We start from the raw sequence: 24043 nt of genomic DNA, 5'->3' as shown, positions 1-24043 counted from the left end.
AAAATTAATTTGTTTTTAATGCTGGCAAGTTAAGTATACTTTCCACAACTTACTACTTACAATTCAAAGGCCACGGATATGTTTCAATATATTCCATCAGATTCCAATGCAACTTAGTTGTTTTAGAATAAAATGTTAGTGTGTGCAAACCTTTAGAAGAGCAAAACAAAGATCCACGAGAAAAAATTCTCAGCCTGCAAAAAAAATCAGTTAACTCTGAAGGCAACTTTCATTTCATAGAACATTTACCAATTCAGTGACAAGCGGACGAACACTTCCAACATAAGACGTCAGCTGCCGTTGTTTTAAGGTATGTAGAGTATTTTCCCTGAAAGAAATAATAAGTACCAAATTTTTTAAGGGGTAATTTTAATAGGTCTATTTTTAAAAAATCAAATCAAGTCAAAGGAAGAAAGACAGACTACAATCCCAGAAAAAACATGCAAAAATCCTTAATACAGAAGTACATTTTAGCTCAGATGACTAATGATGTTGAGGGCTTTTTCATGTCCTCATTGGCCATTCATCTATCTGGTTTTGTGAAGTATCAGTTCAAAATTTTGCCCTTTTTACTAGGATTATCTTTTTACTATTGAGTTATAGTTCTTTATGAACTACACATCCCAGTCTGTGGCTTGCTCCCATTTATTTTCTAAATGGTGGTTTGTTTTTTTTTTTTTTTTGGAGACAGGGTCTCACTCTGTCGCCGAGGCTAAAGTGCAGTGGCACAGTCATGACTCACTACAGCCTTGACCTCCTGGGCTCAAGTGATCCTCCCATTTCAGTCTCCTGAGTAGCTGGGAATACAGACACGCACCACCATGCCCTGCTAACATTTTAATATTTTTGTAGAGATGGGGGTCTCACTAGGTACCCCTGGCTGGTCTTGAACTCCCGGCCTCAAGTAATCCTTCTGCCTCAGCCTTCCAAAGTGCTAGGATTACAGGTGTGAGCCACCACGCCTGGCCAATGGTGTTTTTTTAATGATACATTTTTAATTTTGATAAAGTCAAACCAATTTTTTTTCCCTGATTATTGCTTTCTATGAGCTAAGATACATCTATCTATTCTCAAGTTATTAGGATATCTTCCTATGCTTTTCTTTAAAAGCTTTATGGTTTTTAGCGTCTACATTTAGGACTATGACACATCTTGAATTAATTGTTGGGTATGGAGTGAGGGAGCCGTCAAGGTTAATCTTCTTTCTCATAGATATCATTTTTCTGCAGTTTGTAAAAAAGGCATTCCATTTCCTGCTGGATTGCTTTGATGTCCTTGTTGAAAACCAAATGACCGTATCAGCGTGTATCTGTTGTGGGGTTCTCTGTTCTGTTCCACTGATCAGCAAAAAAAAGGAGATTAACTCATTAAAAATTGTAAAAACCCAACAGGGCATTTTAACTAAAAAAAAAAAAAGAAAAAAAACAAACTTATTTTCTGAAAATGAAAACTTCCTTTCAGAAAAAAATCACATCCACTTAAGATTTAATTTTTAGGCCAGGCACGGTGGCTCACACTTGTAATCCCAGCACTTTGGGAGGCCGAGGCGGGCGGATCACGAGGTCAGGAGATCGAGACCACGATGAAACCCTGTCTCTACTAAAAATACAAAAAATTAGCCAGGCGTGGTGGCGGGCGCCTGTAGTCCCAGCTACTCGGAGAGGCTGAGGCAGGAGAATGGCGTGAACCCGGGAGGCAGAGCTTGCAGTGAGCCAAGATCACGCCACTGCAATCCAGCCTGGGCGACAGAGCGAGACTCCGTCTCAAAAAAAAAAAAAAGATTTAATTTTTAACAGATGCTTAGTAGCAGTAATTTCCTAGCTAAACAGAGAAAATATATAATTGACTTACAGACTTTGTACACGTTACTGAATTCAAAGGCAATATGACCTTTTTTTTTTTTTTTTATGGAGTTTTGCTCTTTTTACCCAGGCTGGAGTGTGCAATGGTGCGATCTTGGCTCACTGGTGCCCGCCACCACACCTGGCTAATTTTTGTATTTTTAGTAGAGATGCGGTTTCACCATGTTGGCCAGACTGCTCTTGAACTCCTGATCTCAGGTGATCTATCTCCCTTGGCCTCCCGAAGTGCTAGGATTACAGGCGTGAGCCACTGGGCCTGGCCGCAATCTGACCTTTTAAAAATCTTTTGCAAGTCTTAAACCGTGCCCGGCCACAATCTGACCTTTTAAAAATCTTTTGCAAGTCTTAAAATAAACTGTCCCTTTAACTTAGGGGAGCTTTCTGGCTTCAAGGGCCTAAAAGAATTTAGAAGTACTGAAGAGTGTAAGCAAAAGCGAGACAAAACAAAACAAACCCACACAAGTAGCTGAAAACAGAACATTAGTGTCTTCTTGACAATCAGAAGATCATCTTCTGATATGATCAATAATCTTATTAAGAAAAAAGCAGGCAGACGATTGTTTGAAAACATAAATTGGACCATGTCATTCTTCTATTCTCAAGGTTTCCCATCACATTTAGAATAAAGTCCAGAATAGTTACATTGGCCTGCCTGTAAAAGCCCTATATCTGGCTTCCTCCAATCTTGTTTTCTACCATTCTTTTCATTGCTGTGTTCCCACTGGCTTCTTTGTGCAAACACTTTACGTTCTCTGGGTCATTACAGTTTGTTTTCCTGCTCAGAATAGTTATCCCCCAGATTTCTGCATGGCTGGCCGCCTTTATTTCATAAAAGTCTCCTACTACCTTAGAAAAGCCTTCTCTGGCCACCTCTTCAATTTAAAGTAGGACTCCCTGCCCTATCTATCCATTAATTCTAATCCTTTTTTTTTTTTTTTTTTTGAGCCGGAGTCTTGCTCTGTCACCCAGGCTGGAGTGCAGTGGCGCGATCTCAGCTCACTGTAAGCTCCGCCTCCCAGGTTCAAGCTCATGTCACATCAGCATTTAAATACAGAATTCAGGATCTCCCACTTTAAAAACAATCTCCCTTCTGAGTTACTTTTATTTTATTTTATTTTATTTATTTATTTTTTGAGACAGAGTCTCACTCTGTCACCCAGGTTGGAGTGCAGTGGCGCAATCTCGGCTCACTGCAACCTCTGCCTCCTGGGTTCAAGCGATTCTCCTGCCTCAGCCTCCCAAGTAGCTGGGACTACAGGCGCCCGCCACCATGCCTGGGTAATTTTTTGTATTTTTAGTAGAGACGGGTTTCACTGCATTAGCCAGGATGGTCTCGATCTCCTGACTTCGTGATCCACCCGCCTTGGCCTCCCAAAGTGCTGGGATTACAGGTGTGAGCCACAGCGCCGAGCCTCTAACTCATTTTTTCCCCCAAAGCTCGGAATACCCAACAGAATATACATTCGTCTCTTGGTATCCATAGGGGATTGGTTCTGGGACCCTACTCGGATACCAAAATACAAGGATGCTCAGATCCTTTACATAAAATGTTGTATTATTTTTATATAACCTATGCATGTTCTCCCATATACTTTATATCATTTCGATTACTTAGAATACCTAATACAATGTAAATGTTACGCAAATAACTGTTATACTATATTTTTAAATTTGTATTACTTTTTTATCTTGTTATATTTATTGTTTTATTCCAGTTATTTCTTTTCTGTTTTTTTTTTTTTTTAAGACAGCCTGCTCTGTTGCCCAGGCTGGAGTGCAGTGGCGTGAACTCAGCTCACTGCAACCTCCGCCTCCTGGATTTAAGCGATTCTCCTGCCTCAGCCTCGCAAGGAGCTGGGATTACAGGTGCGTGTCACCAGACCCAGCTAATTTTTGTATTTTTAGCAGAGACAGGGTTTTACCATGTTGGTCAGGCTAGTCTCGAACTCCTGACCTTGTGATCCACCCGCCTCGGCCTCCCAAAGTGCTGGGATTACAGGCGTGAGCCAACACACCCAGCTTGTTTTATTCCAATTATTTCTGATCTGCAGTTTGTTCAATCCATGGATGCAAAACCCACAAATTCAGAGGGCCAACTGTATATTTGCAAATTAGCTACCTAACTCTCTTAAACAATTATAAATTCCATAAAGGCAAAGCCTTTGTTTTGCTCACACACTGAACAAAGTAGTGTGAACAAAGTAAAAACTGAATAATAACTTATTGAAAGATGAATGAACAATATCAACATTGAGTGACCTCAAGAATTAAAGTTTGGTAACTTACCAATATACTGATTTTGCATAAAACTCAATATTATCAGAAAATTCTCCAATTTCATCTTTGGCAATACTCTCTAACCAATCTACCACCAGCTAAGAAAGAAAGAAAAAAATAAATTAGTGTTAACTACCAAATCTATTCGTGTTTTATTTGTAGTGGCACTACTACCCTTAATTCAAACAGTTTCAGATTTTTTTTTTTTTTTTGAGACGGAGTCTCACTCTGTCGCCCAGGCAGAGTGCAGTGGCATAATCTCAGCTCACTGCAAGCTCCGCCTCCTGGGTTCACGTCATTCTCCTGCCTCAGCCTCCCGAGTCGCTGGGACTGCAGGCACCTGCCACCACACCCGACTAATTTTTTTGTATTTTTAGTAGAGATGAGGTTTCACCGTTAGCCAGGATGGTCTCGATCTCCTGACCTCATGATCCGCCTGCCTCGGCCTCCCAAAGTGCTGGGATTATAGGCGTGAAGTTTCTGATTTTAAAAATATCAAGTAACAATTTTTCCAAACACTGTTTTTACTTTTTTAAGATAAATAAATATTATGGCAAAAGAATAAAATTTTCTATAGGAATAATTGTTTTTAACAGGGTATTCCTGAAAATACTAGGGCTATTACTTAAAAATCAAAGAATAAGGTTTCTAATTCCTTTCAATTGCAAATAAAAAGATCAAGTAGAAAAAAAATTCAGAAAATAGTTTTAAGTTAAAAAATACTTCAGTACTTTGCATGTCATTAACCTTTTCTCCATGTTTCATAAAAAAAAATTTTTTAAATTCTAGTCATACCTGACTTTGTCGAACAAGTGAATCCCTCTGAAATAACACTTCCACGACTGTTTTTTCACTGGCATTAAGAGCCTATTATGAAAAATATTTAAAGGATAAACAGAACGAAAAGAATATGCTGTAAGAAATATTATTTTAACAGAAAGATAAAAAGCCAGTATGAAACAAGTACAGTTAATCATCTATACATAAACATTTTACCACATAGTAAATCTGTATATTCATCATTGAAAAGTATCTATTGTGTAAATTCCAAACTGCTACATCAATTGCAGCTGCTCTTACCTCGTATTTTGATTCTTTACACTTGAAATTTAAAATTCCATTTTCCCAGAGATGGTGTTTTGGGGAAAAATAAACACAAAATAAAACAAACAAAAAACTTTAATAGGCCAGGCATGGTGGCTCACACCTATAATCCCAGCACTTTGGGAGGCCGAAGCAGGCAGATCACCTGAGGTCAGGAGTTCGAGACCAGTCTGGCCAAAATGGTGAATCCCCATCTCTACTAAAAATACAAAAATTAGCTGGGCGTGGTGATGAAAGCCTGTAATCCCAGCTACTCGGAGGCTAAGGCACGAGAATCACTTGAACCCAGGAGGCAGAGCTTGCAGTGAGCTGAGATCACGCCACTGCACTCCAGCCTGGGTGACAGAGCGAGACTCCATCCCAAAATAAAATTAAAAAAAAAACTGTAATAAAGGGCTGAATACAGCCATGTTACATGTTAGAAACTAAACATTTAAAAACTTTAAAATCCTTTATAGTCTATACAGAAGTTGATAATAAAAGCTAACAGCAATCCAAGGCTCTTACAACTGACTTTAAAAGACAATTTAATGCAAATATTAGCAAGTAATACTAAGCAGTATATTAAAAGGATAATATATTGTGACCAGTTCAAGAATGGGTCAAATTAATTAATTAATCCATTTTATCCATGGGTTAAAGGAGAAAAGCTACATGGACTTCTTGACAGGTACCAGAATATTTCATAAAAATATCTTCATAAATTTTACCTTGCCATTTTGATGTAAAAAATATATATATCTTCATAAATTAGAAGTAGACTAACTGAAACCTCTAGCAAACATACAGTCGTCCCTTGGTATCCATGGGGGATTGGTTCCAGGACACCTCATGGATACCAAAATCTGTGGATGTTCAAGGCCCTTATATAAAATGTTGTAGTATATTTTATTTAATTATTTATTTATTTTTTGAGACAGAGTCTTACTCTATCACCCAGGCTGGAGTGTAGTGGGCCTGATCTTAGCTCATTGCAACCTCTGCCTCCTGGGCTCAAGTGATTCTCATGCCTCAGCCTCCCAAGAAGAAGGGAGGTGCTTGCCACTACACCTGGGTAATTTTTGTATTTTTAGTAGAGACGGGTTTCACCATGTTGGCCACACTGATCTCAAATTCCTGGCCTCAAGCAATCTACCTGCCTCGGCCTCCCAAAGTGCTGGGATTGCAGGCATGAGCCACCTCATCCAGCCAAAATGCTGTAGTATATTTTTAATCATCTCTATTGGACCTGGCTGTGATAAAAAAGAATAATGAACAACAACAACAAAATCATCTCTAGATTATGTATAATATCTAATATAATGTGAATGCTACATATGTAAATAGTTGTTATATTACGTAGGGAATAAAGATAAAAAACATCTGCACATATTCAGTACAAACCCAACGATCTTTTGAGACAGGGTCTCACTCTGTCACCCAGGCTGGAGTGCAGTAGCACAATTACAGCTCACCTCATTCTTGACCTCCTGGGCACAAGCGATCCTCCCATCTCAGCCTCACATGTAAATGGGACTAGGCATGCACCACCGTGCTCAGCTAAGTTTGTCACTTTTTGCAGAGACAGGGTCTTGCTATCTCGCCCAGGCTAAAGTGAGCTATCTTGAACTCTGGGCTAAAGTGAGCCTTCCACCTTGGCCTCCCAAAGTGTTGGGATTACCAGCATGAGCCTCCACACCTGGACCATTTTTTTTTCTTTTTTGACAGTTGGCAGAGCTAGCTGAGGTTTTATTTTGGAAAAAAAAAAACTGAATTGTTTTGTAGCTGTAGGCATGGGCAAGGGGGTACCCCAGGCGGTAAACTCCCCCCACGGGTGGGCAGAGGGCTAGGGCTGAGCCTCAGGTGGGTCTCCTGTTCCCTGTGCTCCTCTGGACAGCAGCCTCTCTGGGGCAGCCACAGAAGGGGTAGGCTAGGAGGGGCCGTCACGGCTGTTCACTTGGTCAGTACATCAGAGGACTCGGACACCAGCTTTCCGTCGTGGGTCTCAATCTTCACAATCACAGCCCTGGTGGAGCTGGTGCAGCTGAAGGAACTAGAGCCCGCACCAGAGCCAAAGCTGGAGCCCAGGCTGTAGCTGAGGCCAGGGCTTGTGAGGCCCCCATAGGCCAAGCTCAAACCACCTGCATAGCCGCTGGTGGTCTTCGTATGGATACTCATGTTCTGCATCCCAGACTCCAGCCGGCTCTCCTCGTCCTCCAGCAGCTTCCTTTAAGTGGTGATCTCGATGTCCAAGGCCAGCTTGAAGTTCATCAGCTCCTGGTTCTCCCGCAGCTGCCGTGCCATGTCCTGCTTGGCCCACCTGCCTCCAGCTTGGAGAGCTTGGGGTTGGCATCCTTAACTGCCAGCTCCCCGTGCTGCTCAGCATCTGCGATGGCAGCCTCCAGGGAAGCCCTCTGGCCTTTGAGGCCCTCAATCTCATCCTGGAGCCGACTGATGTTCCTGTTCATCTTGGAGATCTGTCTTTGTGGGCCACGGGTCATCCCATGCTTCCAAGCCAGCTCCTCATATTTGATCTCATGCTCTCAGCCTCGGCCTGGCTGTGGTTGGCGATCTCCTCATACTGCGCCTTGACCTCAGCGATGATGCTGTCCATGTCCAGGGAGCGACTGTTATCAATGGACAGCACCACAGACGTGTCCGAGATCTAGGACTGCAGCTCCCGGATCTCCTCTTCATACAGTTGCCTGAGGAAGTTGATCTCTTCAGTAAGCCCTTCCAGGTGAGACTTCAGATCTACCTTGTTCTTGTAAGCTTCATCCACATCCTTCTTGATGAGGACAAATTCATTCTCCATCTCTGTATGCTTTTTGATCTCATCCTCGTACTTGTTCTTGAAGTCCTCCACCAGCCCCTGCATGTTATCAAGCTCCACCTCCAGCTTCAGCTTCTCTTGGCCCAGAGTGTCCAGCTGCCAGCAGAAGGTTGTTGATGTAGCTCTCGAACGTGTTGTCCATGTTGCTCTGAGCCGTCTTCTGCTGCTGCAGGGGCCCCCACTAAGTCTCCAGCATCTTGTTCTGCTGCTCCAAGAACCGTACCTTGTTGATGAAGGAGGCAAACTTGTTGTTGAGGGTCTTGATCTGCTCCTTCATCTGGGTGCACACAGCTTGGATGTTGGGGTCCACCTCCAGGTTAAGGGGGCTCAGCAGGTTCTGGTTGACTGTGACTGCAATGATGCCTCCCATACCGCTGGCCCCACCAAAGTCTCCACCCAGGCTACCCCAGAAGCTGCTGCTGCCCATTCGGGAGAAGCTCGAGGAGCTGATGCAGGCACTGGGCCCACACATGTAGGAACGGCTACTGAAGGCCCCGGGGCCAGAGTTGGACACCTTGAAGGACTTCTGGGTCACTCTGATGGACATGGTGGAGGCAGGAGTGAAGGCAGGCAGGCTGAGCTAGGCGGAGATTCGAGAAGGAGCAGAGAAGCTGCTTCTTGGTGATTCTTTTTTTTTTTTTTTTAAAAGAATACTTTTGATCTGCGGTTGGTTAAATTCACGGATGTGGAACCCACATATAAGGAATTTCAGCTGACTACACTAAACTTTAGTAAAGTGAGATACTACCTTTAAAATCCAGAAGATGAAGAGTAAGAGTCCATTATTATTCAACTTTACTTTGAAAATTCTAACTAACATAATAAAACCAGGAAAAGAATTAAGTTAGCAATAAGTATGGAAAAACAGTCGAAGTCATCACTACTTGTAGATAACAGAATTGCCTGGAAAACCAGAGGAAGCCTGTTAAAACTAGTAAGTGAGCTCACTAAATAGCCAAATATGACAGTCTTCCTAGATGTGCATTTGGAATGAAGTATTTGTGGGATAAACAAATTAAAAGATTGGAAAGATATTAAAAAATATTTTAAGTGAAAAAGTAGCCTTGGAGTTTGAGACCAGCCTGGGCAACATGGTAAGACACCCCGTATTTATAAAATACAAAAAAGAAATTAGCGGCTGGGCGCGGTGGCTCACGCTTGTAATCCCAGCACTTCGGGAGGCCAAGGCGGGTGGATCACGAGGTCAGGACATCGAGACCACGGTGAAACCCCGTCTCTACTAAATATACAAAAAATTAGCCGGGCGTGGTGGCGGGTGCCTGTAGTCCCAGCTACTCGGAGAGGCTGAGGCAGGAGAATGGCATGAACCTGGGAGGCGGAGCTTGCAGTGAGCCGAGATCGCGCCACTGCACTCCAACCTGGGTGACAGAGCGAGACTCCGTCTCAAAAAAAAAAAAAAAAAAAAGAAATTAGCCAGGGATGGTGGTACACACCTGTAGTCCTAGCTACTTGGGAGGCTGAGGCAGGAGGCTCACTTGAGCCCAAGAGTTCGAGGCTGCAGTGAACTATGATCATGCCACCGCACTCTGGCCTGGGAGACAAAGTGAGACCATGTCCCCGCCATGCTGGCCACCCCAAAAGAAAGAAAAAGAAACGAAAAAAAAAAGCAGTTTAACAGATACACATAAAATATTTATTATAAATATACATTATCTCCTTTTTTAACTATATATACTTGCTTCAAATATGAATTACTTTTGGGCGAGGCACAGTGGCTCACGTCTGTAATCTCAGCACTTTGGGAGGCCAAAACAGGTGGATCACTTGAAGCTAGGAGTTCAAGACCAGCCTGGACAACATGGTTAAAACCCTGTCTCTACTAAAAGTACAAAAATTAGCCAGGTGTGGTGGTGCATGCCTGTAATCCCAGCTACTAGGGAGACTGAGGCACGAGAATTGCTTGAACCTGGGAGGTGGAGGTTGGAGTGAGCTGAGATCATGCCACTGTACTCCAGCCTGGGCAATAGAGCAAGACCCTATCTCTTAAAAAAAAAAAAAATTACTTTTAAAAACAGAAAATATAAAGAAGTTAAACCCCAAAAAGGCATCTGATCTTGGTGGTTTAACGGGCATATATGTGTACATATTTTTTCAAAACAGATATAGCTGGTTTATTTTGGAAACAAGTCTCATCCAGAAATGTTATTTGCTGCATTTAAAAAACATCTGAGGCTATTTGCATGTTTCTTCCCCAAACCCTCAATCCAGCCAAGTCCAGTTTTACCACCCAAGGTCCTTTCAGGATCCCAGGCCTGGAGGCTGTAGAAGACAGCATTGAATCCTAAGGGCAAAAGAATGGTGTTTACTTGTCCAGACTTTCTCTCACACACACATATATGTATGAAGAAAAACATTCACTGCATTTTTTTTAAATTATTTTTTAGAAACGGGATCTCACTCTGTTGCCCAGGCTAGAGTGCAGTAGTGTGACTGTAGCTCACTGTAGCCTTGAACTCCTGGGCTCAAGTGATCCTCTGGCCTTAGCCTGACAAGTTGCTGGGACCACAGGCATGTGCCTCTACACCAAACTATTTACTGCATTATTAATGGCTACAGCAAAAGTACCAGTAACAACCTAAATATGTCCAGCTGAATGTCTCAGAAAATTACAGTACATTTATACTCTGACATACTATGAAAAAATATGGTAAAACCTACATGAATTTAAAAAAATCTTAGAAATATTAATTTTAAAACTCTTAGTATAAGCCAGGCACAGTGGCTCACACCTGTAATCCCAGCACTGTGGGAGGCTGAGGTGGGCAGATCACAAGGTCAGGAGATCGAGACCAGCCTGGTCAATACGGTGAAACACCATCTCTACTAAAAATACAAAAATCAGCCAGGCGTGGTGGCACAAGCCTGTAGTCCCAGCTACTCGGGAGGCTGAGGTAGAAGAATCACTTGAACCCAGGAGGCAGAGGTTGCAGTGAGCCATGATCGTGCCACTGCACTCCAGCCTGAGTGACAGAGTGAAACTCCGTTTCAAAAAAAAAAAAAACTCTCAGTATAATGTATAAATGAAATCATATTACATGTTAAAAAACAAATGTGTGTGTGTATATACAAGTATGTGCGTGTATGTTTATATATATGTATGTATCTATAAAGATGCACAGAAAAATGTCTGGTAGGATACATACCATAACTGTCACACTAAATAGTCAGTGGGATAAAAAGGGACTTTTACCTTTAACTCTCTAATATAAATCAATATTTGATTATTTTATGAGATTGAGCCTTTTATTTACTTGTATAATTTTTAAAATGAAGAAACTCAAGATGGAAGGCTGAAAATAAAATCCTGGCTGGGCGCAGTGGCTCATGCCTGTAATCCCACCACTTTAGGAGGCCAAGGTGGGTGGATCACCTGAGATCAGGAGTTCGAGACCAGCTTGGCCAACATGATGAAACCCTGTTTTCTATTAAAAATACAAAAAATTAGCTGGGCATGGTGGGACATGCCTGTAATCCCAGCTACTCAGGAAGCTGAGGCAGGAGAATCACTTGAACCTGGGAGGCGGAGGTTGCAGTGAGCCAAGATCACGCCATTGCCCTCCAGCTTGGGCAACAAGAGCGAAACTCCATCTCAAAAAAAAAAAAATCCTGTTAGTAACATTTTAATTTGTATGTATTTATAAAGGAAAAAATATAAAACTTACAGTAACTGCAAATACACTTTCCTCTTCTAATGCAGACTGTATTCTGTCTCTGGGGAAAAATAAGACAAAATAAAAAAGCCTTACTTCACACGAATATAATGCACTCACCACTGAGCATCTGAGAGAAGGAAAATTTGGCTAACTTCTTTTTAAAAATTTTTTATTATTTATTTTTTCAAATATGTATATCTGTATTTTTGTAAACAAAAATGGGACAACAGGCTGGGCACACTGGCTCATACCTGTAATCCCAGCACTTTGGGAGGCTGAGACAGGCAGATCACTTGAGGTCAGGAGTTTAAGACCAGCCTGGCCAACAACAGAGTGAAACCCTGTCTCTACTAAAAATAAAAAAATTAGGCCAGGTGCGGTGGGTCACGCCTATAATCTCAGGACTTTGGGAGGCCGAGACGGGTGGATCACCTGAGGTCAGGAGTTTGAGACCAGCATGGCCAACATGGCAAAACCCTGTCTCTACTAAAAATATAAAAATTAGCCGAGTGTGTTGGCATGCGCCTGTAATTCCAGCTACTTGGGAGGCTGAGACAGGAGAATTGCTTAAACCTGGGAGGCGGAGGTTGCAGTGAGCTGAGATCACACCACTGCATTCCAGCCTGGGCAACAGAGCGAGACTCCATCTCAAACATTAAAATAAAAATACAAAAATTAGCTAGGCATGGTGGCCAGCATCTGTAATACCAGATATTCAGGAGGCTGAGGCAGGAGAATCGCTTGAACCTCAGAGGCGGAGGTTGCAGTGAATCAAGGTTGTGCCACTGCACTCAACCTGAGCAACAGAGTGAGACTCTTTTTCAAAAACAAAACAAATGGCGGAGGGGACATCATTTATATATTAATATGAAATCCAGTTTTCATATAACAATATGTCATGAATATCTTTCCATGTCAATGAATATACACAAATGGTAATTTATTTATTTATTTTTTTTTTTTTTTTTGAGATGGAGTCTCACTCTGTCACCCAGGCTGGAGTGCAGTAGCACAGTCTCGGCTCGCAACCTCTGCCTCCACGGTTCAAGCGATTCTCCTGCCTCAGCCTCCCAAGTAGCTGGAATTATAGGTGTCCACCACCATGCCTGGCTGATTTTTGTATTTTTAGTAGAGACAGCATTCTACTATGTTGGCCAGGCTGGTTTTGAACTCCTGACCTCAAGTGACCCACCCACCTTGGCCTCCCAAAGTGCTGGGATTACAGGCATAAGCCACCGTGCCCAGCCCACAAGTGGTAATTTAAAATGGCTACAAGTTATTCTGGTTCTAAAAGAGCTGCTGTAATTCATTTAACCAATTCCTTAGTAGTAGTTTTTAATTTTTTGAGATTTAAAAGTTTTATTCATATGTGGTTGTATATATTTCTCATTATTTTCTTAGGTTAAATTTCTAGGCATAAAATTCCTAGATTCAAGGATATGTACATGGTATAATCTTTGCCTTCTGGAAAATTTGGTTAACTTCTTTCAAACTTCCATATTACATGAAGTCTAACTTTCAGCTCTTTTCTTAATTTTAGCCTAAGTATTGCACTATTTTTAGTACTTTCCTTAAGTCTTTACACACATCCAATTTTGGTAACTACCAGCTTTATGATCTGATATCTTCCTCTTCCCTCTTGACTCACTCTTGACAACTAAGGTATTCGAAATGATAAGCATCAAAAATAGCAAAACCTATTTCCAAGCATGACCTACCCTAACTTTTAAATTAATTTGCCTGTTGGTTTATTACCTTATGTTTATTTCACTTATGAATGCCAGACGCCATTACCTATACAAAGAAGCCAGCAGCCTCCACGTGACCATCTCCTGTTGAAGAAGCCAGAGCATACTGGCTGTTTTTGAAAATTTTTGAAGTCCAGGTGTTGCTCGACTCACTATTTTACTCAGTATATTCACCTGAATAAAAAACACAGACGTAAAGAGGTTAATTTTCTACAATTTTGAGTCATTGATAAGTTTGTATTTGAACAGAGTGCTAAAATAATTGTATTTAATAAGTATATATTATAAAATTGCCTTCTCTATTTTGTCTTTTTAAATTAAATGTAATGTAATGATCCCACTAGAAATGGATCTAATTTGGAACAAGATGTGTTTATCTGAGTATATATATATATATATAAGTCTAACATACTCTTGATTTCAGATCCAACAGTGGCAGTGATGGATATATTTTTTTCTCCCTGTATATCTACCCAGAGGATAAGTTAAATCAAACCTATACCTGAGCCGGGCGCGGTGGCTCACGCTTGTAATCCCAGCACTTTGGGAGGCCGAGGCGGGCGGATCACGAGGTCAGGAGATCGAGACCACGGTGAAACCCCGTCTCTACTAAAAATACAAAAAATTAGCCGGGGGTGGTGGCGGGCGCCTGTAGTCCCAGCTACTCGGAGAGGCTGAGGCAGGAGAATGGCGTGAACCCGGGAGGCGGAGCTTGCAGTGAGCCGAGATTGCGCCACTGCACTCCAGCCTGGGCGACAGAGCGAGACTCCGTCTCAAAAAAAAAAAAAAAAAAAAAAAAACCTATACCTGAAAAAATCATAACATAAGCCAACATTTTAGCAATTAAAATTTTAAAAGTTTTCTTAAAATTATGTTTGAAAAATTTATATCAGGTAACTAATCAAGAAAGATATTTTCCCAAGATTGGCACCAAAAACATTATCATTTCTAAACAAAACATCACCAAAGTCCTTCCTCATTCCAAAATAGTGGTCTTAAACCTTTTCAGAGGCTGGGCGCGGTGACTCATGCTTGTAATCCCAGCACTTTGGGAGGCCGAGGCAGGTGGACTGCTTGAGGTCAGGAGTTTGAGACCAGCCTGGCCAACATGGTGAAACCCCATCTCTACTAAAAATATAAAAAATTAGCCAGGCATGGTGGTGTGTGCCTGTAATCCCAGCTACTCAGGAGGCTAAGGCAGGAGAATCACTTGAACCCACGAGGCAGAGGTTGCAGTGAGCAGAGATCCTGCCACTATACTCCAGCCGGGGCGACAGAGTGAGACTCTGTCTGGGAAGAAAAAAAACAAAAATGAAAACAAAAACAAAAAAACCTTTTCAGGACTGAGGCACATGTGAAAATCTAATAAAAGGCATGAATGATCCCCCTAGAAACATACACACAATTGTTTATCAGGACGTTTAACGACCCAGGGTAAAGAAAATCTTTCTCAAAGGTTATTAACAGTACCTCATTATCTTGTCAAGATGAATTAAGGAACAAGATTGCTCTCATTCAGAACACCACAATGGGTTTTCCCACCCCTTAATAAGTATTCACAAAGTAATGTTACTACTGTCTTAAGACTAGTACTTCATAAAAGTGTTATCTGTACTTCATTCATTACATTCTCAGTTGGAATCCTGACTCCAGTGATTCACTAAGTGTTATTTAATGAAGCTACTGCATTTATAATAGAACAATTCAGAGGTCAATTATTGAAACATTAAATGATAAAAAGTTGTCTATTACTATTATTTCAATCATTACTGAATGCAGTATTTTCTTGAAGTCTTTTCCTCTTTCTAAAAATAGACTTCTTTAGTATAGTTTTATTTTATTTTATTTTGAGATGGAGGAGTCTCACTCTGTTGCCTAGGCTGGAGTGCAGTGGCAGAATCTCGGCTCGCTGCAACCTCCGCCTCCCGGGTTCAAGCGATTTTCCCACCTCAGCCTCCTGAGTAGCTGGGATTACAGGTGCCCACCACCACACTCGACTAATTTTTTTGTATTTTTAGTACAGATGAGGTTTCACCATATTGGCCAGGCTGGTGTTGAACTCCTGACCTAAGGTAATCTACCTTTCTCAGCCTCCCAAAGTGCTGAGATTACAGGTGTGAGCCACTGCACCTGGCCTAGCTTTAGATTCACAGCAAAATGGGGCAGAAGGCAGAGTTCCCAAATATCTCTTCCCCCACACAATCCCAGCCTCCCTCACCATCAATATCTAACACTAGAATGGTATATCTGTTACAACTGAGGAACCTATATTGACACATCATTATCCCCCAAAGTCCATAGTTTACATTAGGATTCATTCTTGGTGGTGTACATGCCATGAATTATGACAAATGTATACTGACATTTGTCCCCCATTATAGCATAAAGAGTAGTTTCACTGCCTTAAAAATCCTGTGTTCTACCTATTCATTGCTCCCTCCCAACTAACTCCTGGCAACCGATGATCTTGTCACTGTTTCCAAGTTTTGCCTTTTCCAAAATGTCATATAGTTGTAATCATATAATATGTAGCCTTTTCAAATTGGCTTCTTTCACTTAGCAATATGCATTTAAGGTTCCTCCATGTTTTTTCATGGCTTGATAGCCAGTTTCTTTTCAGCACTGAATAATGTTTCACTGCTCAGATGTACCAGTTTATTCATTCGCCCACTGAAGGATATCTTGGTTGCTTTCAAGTTGTTATGAATAAAACTGTAATAAAAGTCTGTGTAGGTTTTTGTGTACACACAGTTTTCAACTCACCTGGGTAAGTATCAAGGAATGAGTTTGCTGGATCATATGACAATAGTATGTTTAGTTTTGTATGAAACTGCAGACTGTCTTCCAAAGTAGCTACAGCTGTTTGCACTTCCACCAGCAATGAATGATAGTTCCTGTTGCTCCACATCCTCTCCAGCATTTGGTGGTGTCTTTTGGATCTTCACCATTCTATTTCTTTTTTTGTTTGTTTTTGCAGAGATGGGATTTTGCTATGCTGCCCAGGCTGGTCTTGAACTCCTGGCCTCAAGTGATCCTCCTGCCTCAGCCTCCCAAAGTGTTGGGATTACTGGTGGGAGCCACAGCACTGGCCTGGATCTTCATCATTCTAATAGGTATGTTGTAGTATCTCATTATTTTAATTTGCAATTCTCTAATGACATATGACATGAAGCATCTTTTTTTTTTTTTTTTTTTTTTTTTGAGGCAGAGTCTCACTCTATCGCCCGGGCTGGAGTGCAGTGGCTCAATCTTGGTTCACTGCAACTTACGCCTCCCAGGTTCAAGCGATTCTCCTGCCTCAGGCTCCTGAGTAGCTGGGATTACAGGTGCCCGCCACCACACCTGGCTAATTTTGTATTTTAATAGAGACAGGGTTTCACAATGTTGGCCAGGCTGGTCTCGAACTCCTGACCTGCAGTGATCCGCCCACCTTGGCCTCCCAAAGTGCTAGGATTACAGGCATGAGTCACCGCGCCTGGCCAAACCATTTTTCATATGCTTATTTGCCATCTGTGTATCTTCTTTGGTGAGGTGCCTGTTCCCATCTTTTGTTCATTTTTTAACTAGATTGTTCATTTTCTTATTGTTGAGTTTTATTTTGTTTAATTTCCAGAATAAATGTGCAGGATGTGCAGGTTTGTTACACAGGTAAACGTGTGCCATGGTGATTTGCTGTACCTGCCGACCCATCAACTAGGTATTAAACCCAGCATACATTAGGCATTCTTCCTGATGCTCTCCCTCCCCCCACCCCCACTTTATTGTTGAGTTCTAAATATTCCTCGTATATTTTAGATTTTCCTTGAGACAGGGTCTACACTGTCACCCTGGCTAGAGTGCAGTGGTGTGATCATGGCTCACTGTAGCCTCAAACTCTGCGGCTCATGCAATCCTCCCACCTGAGCCTCCCAAGTAGCTAGAACCACAGGTGCATAGCACCATGCTTGGCAAACGTATTTCTTGTAGAGACAAGGCCTTCCCATGTTGCCCAGGCTGGTCTTGAACTGCTGGGTTCAAGTGATCCTTCAGCTTTGGCCTCCCAAAGCACTGGGATTACAGATGTGAGCCATTGCATCTGGCTGGATTTTCCTTTTTTAAAGCAGCAGAATCCTTTTTCTCCCAAAGAAATCTTGTATGGGCCCTCAATATGTAAAATGCAGGAATGCTCTAGTTGACTTTCCCTCCATTCCTGCCACTGTTCCCCTAAGACATCTCCCTTAAACACTATGAAAATTAGGTTAATGCTGTTTATAAAAACTAAAAATACTGAAGTTTGACTAACGATGGAGTGAAATTCGCTTACCTGACTACCACAGATGTTTTCATACTCTTCCACAAGATCAAAAACTGTACTCGAAGAGTGCTTCAGAAAAGACTGCAGGAAATCAGAAAACATACTCATGGATGCTAGAACACATCAAAAAAAAAAAAAAAAAAAGGAATAAAGAAAAGTTAAGTGACATACTTCTAGGTAATTCTGTTTGTTTGAAAATGTATGTATTTATTTATTTTTTGAGATGGAGTTTCACTCTTGTTGTCCAGGGTGGAGTGCAATAGCATGGTCTCAGCTCACTGCAACCTCCACCTCCCAGGTTCAAGTGATCCTCCTGCCTCAGCCTCCCAACTAGCTGGGATTACAGGTGTGCATCACCATGCCCGGCTAATTTTTGTATTTTTAGTAGAGATGGGGTTTCACCATATTGGCCAGGCTGGTCTCAAACTCCTGACCTCAGGTGATCTGCCCACCTCAGCCTCCCAAAGTGCTGGCATTACAGGTGTGAGCCACCGCACCCAGCCTGTTTGAAAATTTAAATGGCTGGCCGGGCGCGGTGGCTCACGCTTGTAATCCCAGCACTTTGGGAGGCCAAGGCGGGCGGATCACGAGGTCAGGAGATCGAGACCACGGTGAAACCCCATCTCTACTAAAAATACAAAAAATTAGCCGGGCGTGGTGGCGGGCGCCTGTAGTCCCAGCTACTCAGAGAGGCTGAGGCAGGAGAATGGCGTGAACCCGGGAGGCAGAGCTTGCAGTGAGCCGAGATTGAGCCACTGCACTCCAGCCTGGGTGAAAAAGCAAGACTCCGTCTCAAAAAAAAAAAAAAAAAAAAGAAAATTTAAATGGCTACAAGTCTTTTATAAATTCACTGCTTTTTTTTTTCTTTTTTTTTTTTTTTGAGACAGAGTCTCACTCTGTCACCCAGGCTGGAGTGCAGTGGCGCAATCTCAGCTCACTGCAACCTCCACCTCCCACATTGAAGCGGTTCTCCTGCCTCAGCCTCCCGAGTAGCTGGGACTACAGGCGCGTGCCACCATGCCCGGCCAATTTGTTGTATTTTTAGTAGAGATGAGGTTTCACTGTGTTAGTCAGGATGGTCTTGATTTCCTGACCTCGTGATCCACCCACCTTGGCCTCCCAAAGTGCTGGGATTACAGGCGTGAGCCACCGCATCCGGCCTTAAAATTTTTTTTAATTGGCAAGATACACATAATATAAAATTTATCTTAATCATTTTTCTTTTTTTTTTAAGAGAGGGGGATCTTGCTCTGTCACCTAGGTTGGAGTACAGTGGTGCAATCATGGCTCACTATAGCCTCAAACTCCTAGGTTCAAGTGATCCTCCCACCTCAGCCTCCCCAGTAGCTGGGACTATAGGTATATACCAGCTACCACGCCCAGCTAATTTTTTATTAGTCTGTAGAGACAGGGTCTTGCTAACTCCTGTCTCAGCATCCCAAAGTGGTAGGATTAAAGGCATGAGCCACTATCCCTGGCTTAATCATTTTTAAGTGTATAGTTCAGTGTCAGTAAGTACATTCACATTGTTGTGCTACCATCACCACTATGTATCCACAGAACTATTTTCATCTTGTAATACTGAAACTCTTTACTTAATAAACATTAACTCCCCACTCCCCACTTACCCCAGCCCCTGACAACCATCCGTCTACTTTCTGTCTCTACACGTGTTGACTATTCTAAATATCTCATGTAAGTAGAACCATAGAGTATTGCCCTTTTATGACTGGTTTATTTCATTTAGCATAATGTTCTCAAGGTTCATCCATGTTGCAGCATGTCTCAGAATCTCCTTCATTTTTGGCTGAATAATATCCCATTGCATGTATACATCACATTTTGTTCCCCCCATTCATCTATCAACAGGTACTTGGCTTGCTTCTACCTTTCGGCTACTATGAATCATGCTATGAACATGCATATACAAATATCTCTTTGTGACTCTGCTTTCCAATCTTTGGGATATATACCCAGAGGCAGGTTTGCTGGATCATATGGTAATTCTGTTTTTAATTTTTTGAGGAACTGCCATACTGTTTTCCATAGCAGCTGTACTATTTTACATTCCAACCAATAGTGCACAAGGATTTGAATTTCTCCACATTGTTGTCAATACTTGTTATTTTCTGGGTTTTTGTTGTTGTTGTTGGTTTGTTTGTTTTTTAGTAGCCATACTAATGGGTGTAAGGCAGTATCTCGTAACTCACTGTAGTTCTGATTTGGATTTTCCTAACAATTAGTGACATTTGAGTGTATTTTCATGTGCTTACTGGTAATTTGTGAATCTTCTTTAGAAAAGTGTCTATTCTATTTCTTTTTCTTTCTTTCTTTATTTTTTGAGACGAAGTTTCACTCTTGTTGCCCAGGCTGGAGGTGCAATGGCGCGATCTCGGCTCACCGCAACCTCTGCCTCCCAGGCTCAAGCGAGTCTCCTGCCTCAGTCTCCCGAGTAGCTGGGATTACAGGCATTCACCACCACGCCCGGCTAATTTTGTATTTTTAGTAGAGACAGGGTTTCTCCATGTTGGTCAGGCTGGTCTCGAACTCCCAACCTCAGGTGATCCACCTGCCTCAGCCTCCCAAATTGCTTGTATTACAGGCATCGGCCACTGCGTCCAGCCTCTGTCTATTCTATTTCTTTGCTCATTTTTAAATTGGGTTGATTTTTTTGTTGTTGAGTTGTAGCAGTTTTTATACATTTTGGATATTAACCCCTAATCAGATATATGATTTGCAAATATTTTCTCTCATTCTGTGGGTTGCCTTTTCACTTTGCTGATTGTATCCTTTCATGCACAAAAGTTTAAAATTTTGATGTAGCCCAATTTATCTATTTTTTCTTTTGATACCTAAAGGTCTTTTAAGATCTCAAAGATATACTATTTTATAAACAATTACTTAAGAAATTGAGCCAGATTTAAAAATATCTGAATTATATTTTAAGCACACCATTACAAAGTAGTGGTGAAAGTTTTAATACATACTAAATGGCATGTTCCACTCTGGGAAAATACAAGCACTTGGCCTAAGTAGAAAGTATTTTGAGTCACTTAATACAAGTACCTATTTTTGACAGATACTACAAGAAAGTAGTAGTTACCAAAGTGTTAAGAGCAGGGCTCTGGAGCTAAACTGCTTAGTTTCAAATCCTGGTACCACTACTTCCTAGCCAGGTGGTTTGAGGTAAGTTACTTAACCACTTTGAGCAGTAGTTTCCTTTTCTCTAAAATGGGAATAATTATTGTAACTATTTAATGGACCACCATAAGGATTACATGAGTTAATGCTTGTACAGTGGTCATAACACTATCTGAAAAAAAACAACAGTATTAGGGTCCAGGAGAAAACAAAACACATCAACAATGTTAGATTAAGAACTAAACCTAAAGAAAGAGATGCTCTTTCAACAGCATGAATAAGACAAAAATTACAATATAAGACTTGTCTAATAACATAACAGGCTGCTATTTACATTAAAAGATAAAATGGCAAGATGCCGCTCAGATTGAGAACCAAGGTGAGGTTCTCAACCTTCTAGTGATACTGTATCAAATACCATAGCCACAACCACAACTAATTAGCTTAAGGAAAAATATATTATAGACAGAAGACCACATGAAGACACAGGACAAAGACAGCCATCTGTAAGCCAAGAGAAGAGGCTTCAGAGAAAACCAACCCTGCCAAGACCTTTACCTCAGACATCTAGCCTCCAGAATTGTGAGAAAATAAATTTATGTTGTTGCTATAATCCCAGCACTTTGAGAGGCTGAGGTAGTAGGATCACTTGTGTCCAGGAGTTTGAGACCAGCCTGGGCTGGTCTTTGTAGACCCTGTCTCTACAAAGAAATAAAAAATTAGGCTGGGCACGGTGGCTTACACCTGTAATCTCAGCACTTTGGGAGGCTGAGGAGGACGGATCACTTGAGGCAGGAGTTTGAGATCAGCCTGGCCAACATGGTGAAACCTCTCTCTACTAAAAATACAGAAATTAGCCAGGCGTGGTGGTGGGCACCTATAATCTCAGCTACTCGGGAGACTGAGGCAGAAAAATCACTTGAATACAGCAGGTAGAGGTTGCAGTGAGCCGAGATTGCACCACTGCACTCCAGTCTGGGCAACAGAGTGAGACTCCGTTTAAAAAAAATAAATAAATAAAAAATTAGCTGGTGGCCAGGCGCAGTGGCTCACACCTGTAATCCCAGCACTTTGGGAGGCCAAGGCGGGTGGATCACCCGTGGTCAGGAGTTTGAGACCAGCCTGGTCAACTTGGCGAAACCCCATTTCTACTAAAAATACAAAAATTAGCCAGGTGTGGTAGCAGGTGCCTGTAATCCCAGCTACTCAGGAGACTGAGGCAGGAGAATCACTTAAACCTGGGAGGCGGAGGTTGCAGTGAACCAAGATCCCATCACTGCATTCCAGTCTGGGTGACAGAGCGAGACTCCATCTCAAAAAAAAAAAAAAAAAATTAGCTGGGCATGGTGGTACACGCCTGCAGTCCCAACTACTCAGGAGGCTGAGGCTGCAGAATTGCGTACGCCTGGGAGGTTAAGGCTGCAGTGAGCCATGATTGTGCCACTGCATTTAGCCTGGGTGACAGAGTGATTTTTTTTTTTTTTTTTTAGACAGAGTCTCGCTCTGTAGCCCAGGCTGGAGTGCAATGGCACGATCTCAGCTCACTGCAAACTCCGCCTCCCAGGTTCAAGCGATTCTCCTGCCTCAGCCTCTCAAGTAGCTGGGATTACAGGTGTGCGCCACCATACCCAACTAATTTTTGTATTTTTAGTAGAGACGAGGTTTCACCATGTTGGCCAGGCTGGTCTTTAACTCCTGACCTCGTGATCTGCCTGCCTTGGCCTCTCAAAGTGCTAGGATTATAGGCGTGAGCCACCGCGCCCAGCAACAGAGTGAGATTCTTGTCTCAAAAAACACACACACACAAATCTGTTGTTTAAGCTACTCTCTCAAGAAAAAAAGCCAGAAAGAAAGAAAAGAAAAACATAATGATGTTCAGAAACAGGAAGAAATGGTTTCCTTGATCTTAGTAAAGTGAAAAGCTACTTGTCACAAAGCTCAATGCCATTTTACCAGCTTCTCCAGGATCATCCTCACGTAACATAACAGCACTGATAGTTACATCTTCTGTTATACTGTGGGGCTCTGTGTTTGTGAAGAGCCCGGAACGCTGTGATGAAAATGCAGCTGCCCAGTTACTGTCGTCCAGATTAGTAACCTTAAAAAAAAAAAAAAAAGTAAAAATACAGAAAAGTGATGGAGTTATTGTCACTGAGTGGATACTTTAAAAACAAATAAGGTTTCTAAAAATTATATGTATGTATGCGTCTTTTTTTTTTTTTCCTTCTTGAGATAAGGTCTGGATCTGTTGCCCAGGCTGGAGTTCAGGTGGCACAATCATGGCTCAATGCAACCTTTGCCTCTCAGGCTCAAGCCATCTTCCCACTTCAGCCTCCCAGGTAGCTGGGACTACAGGCAAGTGCCACCACGCCTGGCTAATTTTTGTATTTTTAGTAGGGATGGGGTTTCACCATGTTGGCCAGGCTGGTCTCAAACTCCTGGCCTCATGTGATCCACCTGCCTCAGCCTCCCAAAATGCTGGGATTACACATGTGAGCCACCATGCCCGGCTACTATAGTGTATTTTTAATACTTATGTGAAGTCATTCTGCATCATAGCTTACATAACATTTCTTTTGCTATTGTCAATACTGTTCCATAGTGATTCCTAAAGAGTATCTCATCTACTTTTTCCAATTTTCTCTTTTATCCCCCTTTAATACATTTTCTCTCTTCCTTATGATATTCTTCATTGTTACCCTCTGATTCCTACTCTTGTATGCTTCAAAACAGGGATCAGATTTTATAGCCATCAGCAACCAACCACAGCATGTATTTCTTCTGGTCAGCAAATTGACAGATTAAAACATCTGCATCTAAAGGTTGCTGGTGTCACAGTTTCCATCTGTGATATCAGATGCATAAGGTTTTCTGTTTTTTTAATGTCTAATTAATTATTTCAATCCATATAACCTAAAGTTACTGTTATGATGATTCTGACTCAATATTTGTTAAAAGGCTTTTACATCAAATATCATACTTTTATAAAAAGGGAGAAATTCTTTTTTCTCTTTTTTTTTTTCTTTTGCAATCACAGGTCACTGCAACCTGTCTCCTGGGTTCAAGCAATTCTCACACCTCAGCCTCCCGAGTAGCTGGGATTACAGGTGTAAGCCACCATTCCCAGCTGA

The 24043-nt window shown here is 41.8% G+C and overlaps 1 protein-coding gene and 1 pseudogene across 4 annotated transcripts in view; both read right to left on the bottom strand.

Moving 5' to 3' along the window:
- The window catches only part of NUP107 (nucleoporin 107), a 57589-nt gene that overhangs the window by 29237 nt on the left and 4309 nt on the right, over positions 1 to 24043 (bottom strand). For 3 of the 4 annotated variants that reach the window (XM_055240025.2, XM_063614200.1, XM_055240024.2), the window contains exons 5-11: positions 22866 to 23010; positions 17781 to 17884; positions 13524 to 13651; positions 11739 to 11787; positions 4935 to 5006; positions 4149 to 4237; positions 250 to 328 (exon numbers count right to left, since the gene is read on the bottom strand). In XM_055240025.2, the coding sequence (XP_055096000.1) occupies positions 250 to 328; positions 4149 to 4237; positions 4935 to 5006; positions 11739 to 11787; positions 13524 to 13651; positions 17781 to 17884; positions 22866 to 23010 (666 nt within the window). The remainder of the gene's footprint in view (positions 1 to 249; positions 329 to 4148; positions 4238 to 4934; positions 5007 to 11738; positions 11788 to 13523; positions 13652 to 17780; positions 17885 to 22865; positions 23011 to 24043) is intronic. The other variant, XM_055240026.2, reaches the window with a different exon arrangement.
- On the bottom strand, positions 6861 to 11682 carry LOC129461139 (keratin, type II cytoskeletal 8-like; annotated as a pseudogene).

The sequence above is a fragment of the Symphalangus syndactylus genome, chromosome 13 (assembly GCF_028878055.3).
Source record: "Symphalangus syndactylus isolate Jambi chromosome 13, NHGRI_mSymSyn1-v2.1_pri, whole genome shotgun sequence".
In the NCBI taxonomy this organism is placed as follows: domain Eukaryota; kingdom Metazoa; phylum Chordata; class Mammalia; order Primates; family Hylobatidae; genus Symphalangus; species Symphalangus syndactylus.
The sequence above is the reverse complement of the archived record's forward strand: the minus strand, read 5'-3'. Positions and strand labels throughout refer to the sequence as shown.